The sequence below is a fragment of the Hibiscus syriacus genome, unplaced genomic scaffold (assembly GCF_006381635.1).
Source record: "Hibiscus syriacus cultivar Baekdansim isolate YM2019G1 unplaced genomic scaffold, ASM638163v2 tig00110584_pilon, whole genome shotgun sequence".
Taxonomy (NCBI): domain Eukaryota; kingdom Viridiplantae; phylum Streptophyta; class Magnoliopsida; order Malvales; family Malvaceae; genus Hibiscus; species Hibiscus syriacus.
The window spans coordinates 322,780-331,281 of NW_024062792.1; the positions used below are offsets into that span (position 1 = coordinate 322,780).

The window sequence follows — 8,502 nt, forward strand, 5'->3', positions numbered from 1 at the left end:
CTGCATATATTCCTGAAATATTCATTTCACAGTCGTTAAACACCGGAGAATATTGATTTTTTCATATGATCTAACAAAAACTCGAATAGAATGATGTGAATTACTCGCATTAGAAGACCAGATTCCAGCATTTCCTGGAATTGTTTCAACGGATCCATCGTTAATTCTTGATCCAAACGAGTTTTTGTTCATTTTCTCGATTTTCTAGCTTCCCTGTTTTTAGTTTTCTGGCTGAACTAGCTCCTTTGCTTCTGTTTGGTTGCTGGGAAAATCAAAAGGAAACAAGAAAAAAAAGGAAAAACAAATAACGGTACGTTGTAATGCCACGTAATGAACTGTTATGCACGTGTTGGTCACGTGCTTGATCCAGCCGCTCGCCTTCTTAAGTATTAACTGCGCACAAAACAGAATGTGCTAAAAGAAAGAAAGATAAAAAAGTTTCCATTAAGGAAAAAATAAAATAAAATTCGTTTTCTTAAAAAAAATCCCAAAGATCAGAGAAACGGAGAAAATTCCCTTTCTCGTTCTTCTTCTTAATCGAAAATCTTCGTTTGATTTCTTTGTCTCTCCTTCCCTCTTTCTTTTCCTCTAATCATTTGACAATCTCATTGTTTTAATTCCATTTTATTGATTTTTTCGCACCAAAACTGTTATCTCTTTTTTTTTAAGCAATGTGGTTCATTGACCCAATAATTTCCGCCTCCTATTTCTCCCAATTGAGCCGATTTTGTTATCAAATCGTCTGATTATAAATTTTTATTAGAGTTTTTGATTATTTTTTGCTGAATAATCAAGTAAATTTGATAATGGATCGTGTACTCGGTGGAAAATTCAAAATGGGCCGGAAGATCGGAGCTGGATCTTTCGGCGAGCTTTTCCTCGGTAAATCTGTTTCTCTTTTTTCTTTCCTCTTTGTTTTTTTACCTTCTAAATTGAAGTAATAATTAATATGATTTATGGGAATTTGTTTTGATAGGGGTCAATGTACAGACAGGGGAAGAAGTTGCGATTAAGATGGTATGTGCCTTGTGTTTCTGGAATTAAATTTTTAGTATATATTTGATTAGCTCGATTTTTGTTAGTAATTTACTGGTTTTATATTGATATGTCACCATCTGGTTATAAGAAATTTCTAGGGAATTGTTTTACATTTCGAGTCTAGCTACTTGTATTTGTAATATCAATGCAATCAGTTGGATTTTAAATATTCTGCGTGGAAAAGAGTTAAATCAAGTGATCATAATGTTATGAGAATAGTTATGTATAGTCATTTTTGTAAGTGTGAGTTTACAAAATTTATTGGATCAGAACATACGTTGCCCTTTGATGAAGTTGAGTTGATTGCTAGATTGGATTGAGTGAACGCTAAATTATTGAGCTTTGAACTTGTGATGTGTTGGGAAATGCTGACCAGAACACAGATTTGGATTAAAAGATATATTAAAATTTAGAATATGGCCTTGTGTTTTTGGCAGTTTTAAGTTTTGTATTTCTCAAAACCGCGTTTGTGCAATGTCTGTCAATATTTTGTTTTTCCCTTTTGACCAAATATCTCTGACAAAAGGTGGATATGCGGCTGAAATTTATGAAAATGTAACTAGACTGAGTGTTGTTGCTTCATAGAAGTACTTTAGATGTCACTACTGTGCATGTATTGTGGAATGAAAAGTGCCTTTTACTTACTGAAATGTTGCGAGAAGTGAATTTAGAACATGTCTGTCAATTCCCTACTTTAATCTCATTGGATATTGATCAGTATGATATATTTTTGCCTACATTTTTAGGAACCTGTGAAGACCAAGCACCCTCAGCTGCACTATGAATCAAAGTTGTACATGCTTCTTCAAGGCGGAAGTAAGATTTTGTTATTTTCTGTGCTGATTATAAATAAGTATAATGAGAAAAATGAAATCGATATAAAAAAGATTAGCTAAAGTTCATTGTTCTTTTTCTTTATTGTTTTTGATGAAGCGGGGATTCCCCACCTCAATTGGTTTGGAGTTGATGGTGACTTCAATGTTATGGTTATCGAGCTTCTAGGGCCAAGCCTTGAGGACTTGTTCAACTACTGCAATCGAAAACTCTCTTTGAAGACAGTTTTAATGCTCGCAGATCAGTTAGTATGTTTACCTGTCTTACTGGAGATATTTGTTTTCTGCCTGCTAGTTTAGCATCAAGTGTGACAAATTCTCCTATTTCTGTTGCCCTTCAGATCAACAGAGTTGAATATATGCACTCAAGGGGATTTCTTCACCGTGATATAAAACCTGACAACTTTCTAATGGGTTTGGGACGAAAAGCAAACCAGGTACAACAGCTAAATTCTTTCAATTTCTGGTTAGATTGTGGAGTGCTGAGTGCCACTCATTTGAAATTTAATCATAGTTCATGGTTGGTGAAACAGATAAAGGGTGAATTTTGGAGAGTGGAGTTTATTATTTTATATCTTGCTAATACCAATAAGTGGTTCTTAAGATTATCCATCAGTAAGAACAATTCATCGTTCACACTTACAATTGTAGCAGTTAATAGTTTCAGACTTCCATAAGAGAGTTTAAAAGAGAATAGTATCATGTTTCCGGACTAAAAGCTAATCCTTTTTTGTCTGAACTGTGAGTTTCAATGGTTCAATGTCTGATACATGGTAACCAAGAAGTTTAAGGAGAGGACATCTACATGATCTTGTATCGCTAATGCATCAATATGATTTTTCTTTTGTGAAATTTTCACATAAGCATTTTTACATATTAAATATGATGCAATTATTTAATTCAATGAAGCGTTAAATTAAGATATTGAAATAACATATGGGCAAGTAAAATTTTATCATGATATCCTCTTGTAGAGTTAATTGTTTTTCTTCATGTATAACTTTATTCAAATATTATTGCATGTTGACGCCTTAGGTCAGCTCTGATTATGTATTAAAGTCTGCTACAGCATCTCTTGCCTGTATCAATAGTTGATAACTGTATATTCTAAATGTTATTGCAGCTGTATATATTTGTTATGTGAAGGGCCATCAGCTAAATGTATCAACTTGCTACTAATCATCACATTGATTTTGTAACAGGTGTATGTTATTGATTACGGCCTTGCTAAAAAGTATAGGGATCTTCAAACTCATAAACACATACCATATAGGTATGCATTTACCGGTGTTGCTTATCCATAATAGTCTTACTATGAGTCCTTGTTTTCTGCAGTTCCGTTTATCTAGTATGTGACATGTTTTTCTATCTGAAAGGTAGGTACTTGTAAATTAATTGCTTATGGGTGGTGATTCTCATTGAATGATAGCGTCTAACTAAACAAGCTAGAAAAGGCGGGTACCAGAGTACTTTGGAAGTTCTTGAACAGTTGTCGTCTGCTTTTACTTGCATTCTTTCATGTTCAATTGCTTACATGCTGCTTTAAATTGTCCAAAAAGCAATCACGTTTTGACTAGCATTGGCATCTAGGGTTAGTTTCAATTGTTTATTTGAGTGGCTGTGTTCAATATTTACTTTGATTTTGCTATTTTTACAGAGAGAACAAGAATCTTACAGGCACAGCTCGATATGCAAGTGTTAACACTCACCTTGGAGTTGGTGGGTCAAGTGCCAGATTAGTTATCATCTTGTCTCTGCTTATTCATGTTAGTCATGATGTGAATAGTGCATTCTAATTGTTTCTCAATTCATGTGCAGAGCAAAGCAGAAGAGATGATTTGGAATCACTTGGTTATGTGCTAATGTATTTCTTACAGGGAAGGTCATAGCAATATAAACACTATTCTTTTTTGTGTTCTAAATTTTACGTAAAATCTATTTCTCTTTATTCACGTTCTTAAAATTTTTGTATTGCTGGAATTAGCCTTCCATGGCAGGGCCTTAGAGCAGGAACAAAAAAACAGAAGTATGATAGAATCAGTGAAAAGAAGATGTTAACACCTGTTGAGGTATTTTAAGTTTCAACTTGTCACTTGCATGTAGGATACTATGCTTATAGTTTAATGCATGGTGAATTCGTATTGAATTCGATAAGGCAAGGCTGGTGCCATTACCCTGTCAGTACACTTCCCTTGTTTGTGACTAATCACCTAAAATAAGCTAATCCTTCCGTTAGGTACTTTGCAAGTCATATCCATCTGAATTCGTATCATACTTCCATTATTGCCGTTCATTACGCTTTGAAGACAAGCCAGATTATTCGTACTTGAAGAAGCTTTTCCGTGACTTGTTTATTCGAGAAGGTAAGAAAGAACCTAGCATTGTTGTTTCAAGTTCAAAAATACTTTCTTCATACCTCAGCTATTACAAATGGATGGGAGTTGTTTGTATCTTTTGTAATGCCCAAAAATATTTCTAATGTCTTGAATACCCTAGTCTAAGTGCGTCTTAACACAAGCACTACCATTCAAAGCATGACACTTATGAAATTTAAAATTCGTGCACTATAGTGGAAACAACTTGAAGATGGCTTGTTTTCTGGAAACTTGATGACCTACCTTTCTAGTTTCTTCTGGTCTTGTCAGAGTCACTGAAATGTAGAAGAAACTCTGCATATATTGGTGTCTCTGTTTCAGAATTGATTGTACCCAAATATCAGTAACTAACTCATGCACCTTCAAATAGAATAAGGATGTTGCATACCAACATCTGGTAAAATGTGTTTTAAACATGTTGTGAACACATTTTGTTTTTGCAAAATCGATAGCGTGTCTGTCTGCTCATTCTGTTTCTGGCTGAATTTAACTTTCCTGTTTTCAAGAAGTTGCAAAATATTTCTTTGAACGCAGGTGGAAGGTGGTTTTTGACCCAACTTGGTTTTGTTCACAGGATATCAGTTCGACTATGTATATGATTGGACTATACTCAAGTATCCCCAGCTGACTGGTAGCTCTAAACAACGGGTCAGTGAGTGTGACTGTTGAGCTGTACATCTCTCCTATCACAGATGATTCTTATTTGCTTTGTTGTGTCTTTTCAGCCATCAAGTGGAAAAGTTGCTGTAAACACTGGAACATCTGCTGAAAGAACAAAGAAGCCATCAGGTGTCTTCCGTTCTCTGGAGAGGTTGTAGGGAGGAGGATATACTGTTGTGTTGCAGTTAAAATATTTAGAACGCTTAGAACATATTTGGATTTTCTGATTTTTGTAGTTTTCTAGAGTTCCTTCTAGATACATTTCTTAATTGCCACTATCATGCTCGAGGCTCTGATACTTAACCTTGCCAATTTACAGCCAAGTGATTCAACATGTTTCTGGGCTGCTACTTCATTAAAGAAAAATGCTTTCCCTGTGTTAAGCAGATGCTAATCGATTTTGCCCTCTTTTTCTTCCATGTTTTTGACTGTAGCACGAGAAACCCGGGATAGAGTTTCAGGTGCTGCCGAGGCATTTACTAGGAAAAACGCTTCAGGCAGTGGACATCTCATTGATCATTCAAAACAGAAAGTATCAGAGAAGGCATCACCATCGAATGATAGGGTATGCATCTGACTTCCTTGAACTTTGTTGTATTTACTAGGTTATTGTTTTCTTTCCCATTTCCTATATGGATCTGGATCTATTTCATCGAATATATTTGGATATAAGGATGTATTTAGAGTTGATCATCTTTTATTCCGAATGCTATTATGAACTTCTATCATGGTTTTCCAGGATAATGATTCTGGAAGGGTACGGATTTCTTCCACCCGCCCTAGCAGCTTGTCCAAGAGGGCTGTTGCCTCTAGCGGCCGGCCAACCTCTTCTTTAGGGCCCATCGATAGTCGATCGAGTTGGCTTCTTTCAGGTAGCAGTCGCCTCTCCACAAGCCAGAGAGTCCATTCAGGGTCCGAGAAAAAATCATCTCTCTCCCGAGCTACGGAACGAAATTCTTGCATGCATCATGGGGTGTCGTTGCTGCCAAATTCCATATATTTTGGTGGAATGTCGTATTATATATATGCGTGTGATTATGTTAGTGGTTGTGAAGCTATGTTGTTGTAGAGTTAATGAAGAGAATCAGATACTTGGATCCAGGCTTATTTTGTTAAATATTTATTCATGGGAAAAGCTATGTTGGCAGTTAGGCCTGTAAACGAATCGAACGCACACGAACGGAGGTATGTTCATGTTCGTTCATTTAATAAATAGACGAACATAAACGGACACGAACATAAACGAACAAAATATTTTTTGTTCATGTTCGTTTATCAAGGAATATAATATGTTCATGTTCGTTCATTTAATAAATAAACGAACATAAACGAACACGAACATAAACGAACACGAACATAAATGAACACGAACATAAACAAACATAAACGTTGGAGACCCTACCTTCCATTGTTCTTTCATGAAAAATAGTCGACAATGTAAATAACCAAATCTACAGTGATAAATAGCGTAAGAGTTTATTAGCAGTGATGAAATGTTTGAAGATATTAAATATTTTGATCGATCTTTTAAAGATATTAAATGATTCACACAACTTTAATTTAACGCTATAATATTTATCTTAGTGGTCCATGATTACATATGAACAATCATTTTTCGCTATTACACTCTTTTCAGAAATTGCATAGAAACCTTTGTTTTGTTTTCTGGCAAATTCTATATATTTTTCTCTTTATTGATGTTCATATACTTCCGATTGTTACCTTTATCTTCCCATCTATTTCTAGAAAAAAGTATGATGTTTTCTTGAGTTTTAAATGTGAAGATACCTGCAATAACTTTACATATCAACTATTAAGCCAAATAAAACAGAGAAAGAGATGAAAACATACCTGTAAAACTTTATATTGCACTATAATATAATTTGTTTTGAAGCTTTCAGCGATCGTCTCCACTCTCTAGTGAACACTAGGGTTTGGGGAAAAAGGGGGAAATGAATATAGGTGCGATGTGCCTCACAGGTTAACATATTGGATTTAATCTCCAAATAAAATTGGGTTAATTATGGAGTTGGTCATCAGAATATCAGATTAATTAATATTTTTAAGATACTTACAAATTGGTCACCAAAATTGATTTAAGAAGATTGAGTTAAACATAAATGAATGAACATAAACGAACATAATCGAACGAACATAAACAAACATAACCGAACGAACATAATCGAACGTTCACGAACGTAAATGAACGAACGAGACCTATGTTCATGTTCGTTCATTTAATTAAACGAACAAAAAATATTGTTCATGTTCGTTCATTTAATAAATAAACGCACATAAACGAACTTCCCGCCGCACGGTTCACGAACGGTTCGCTGAACGTTCAGTTCATTTACAGGCCTATTGGCAGTTGCAGTTCCTATTTTCCTACTTTGTCTTGTTATGTAATTTCAGTATTTGTAACTCTTTCATCTGTCGTTGATTAAAAAAATAAGTTTCATACTTAGTTTCAAAGCTTAGTTATTGTTCAATAACTTAAAAAGATTTTGAATATATAATACTTTATAATCACATCGATTATTAAAAAAAACTTTCATTTTAATCATGAACTCATGATATTTTGATAAAATATAATATATAAGTTAAATTATGCCACCTAAATTATTTTTTATGTATTTCATAAAATAAATTAATAATAACATAATATTAAAATAATATAAGAGTATACTTTTAATTTTAATTATAAAAATAATTAAAATATTAATTTTATAAATATTATTTATAATTTTTATTTTTATAAAATAAATTTATTTCATAATTTAATTGGAATATTGTTTATTCATATTATATTATATTATATCAGATTCAAATATCAATACATACTTAAATTATGCCAGCTTATTGGTGGATATTAATTCATTATTAAGAAGGACGTGTCATCGTGCATATCAACTGTTATTAATTCTTTAGCGGTCTAGTAATCGTACAGATCAAATGTTGTTAATTTTTTAACAGTGTAGTGACCGAAATAAAAAAATTTCTTAATGCAATGACTCTAATAAATAGTTTTTGAGTTTAGTGACTAAAGTTAAAGCATCCTAAGAATTTAGTGACTACTGAATATAGTTTACCCAAATAAGTACACCTACAAAAATAGAAGGAAAAATTACATAACAAATATGTTTTGAATAATGAGGTTTCTTAAATATATAATATAATAGAATTAAATGGGATTTTTTTTAAAAAGAAATTTAATTTGTATTGAGTAACTTAATATTGTATTAGTTCAATATTAGTTTAAAGGTTTCAATTATAGAATATTATTTTATTAAGTTTTTTAACTATTAAAAGTTACAAAATGATCTTTCAATTATAGAGTGTAGCTTTATTGAGTCTCTCGACTATTAAAAATTATAAAATGATCATCTGACTATTAATTATATTTTAAACCCGCCATTTTTTTATTAAAGAATGACGATATTTTTGAGATGATTGGTCGATTATGATATGACAAAATTTAATTTTAAAATATCAAACGACTATCATATCTAGTTCATAATGTTACTATATAGCTTAAACAACTGTCAAATTTTTAATAATCAATAGATTTGATAAAACAACACTATATAATTAAAAAT

At 32.8% G+C, this 8,502-nt stretch overlaps 1 protein-coding gene across 1 annotated transcript; it reads left to right on the plus strand.

Annotated features, from left to right (window-relative positions):
* The first annotated feature begins 602 nt into the window (after window positions 1–602).
* LOC120133710 (casein kinase 1-like protein 10) lies at window positions 603–5,747 on the plus strand. The gene is made up of 14 exons (XM_039150234.1): window positions 603–882; window positions 977–1,017; window positions 1,785–1,854; window positions 1,972–2,120; window positions 2,213–2,308; window positions 3,074–3,144; window positions 3,529–3,590; window positions 3,690–3,753; window positions 3,856–3,940; window positions 4,108–4,234; window positions 4,821–4,894; window positions 4,972–5,035; window positions 5,341–5,481; window positions 5,644–5,747. Coding segments are annotated over exons 1-14 (1,122 nt in total). The 5' UTR covers window positions 603–806; the 3' UTR covers window positions 5,646–5,747.
* Window positions 5,748–8,502: the final 2,755 nt, after the last annotated feature.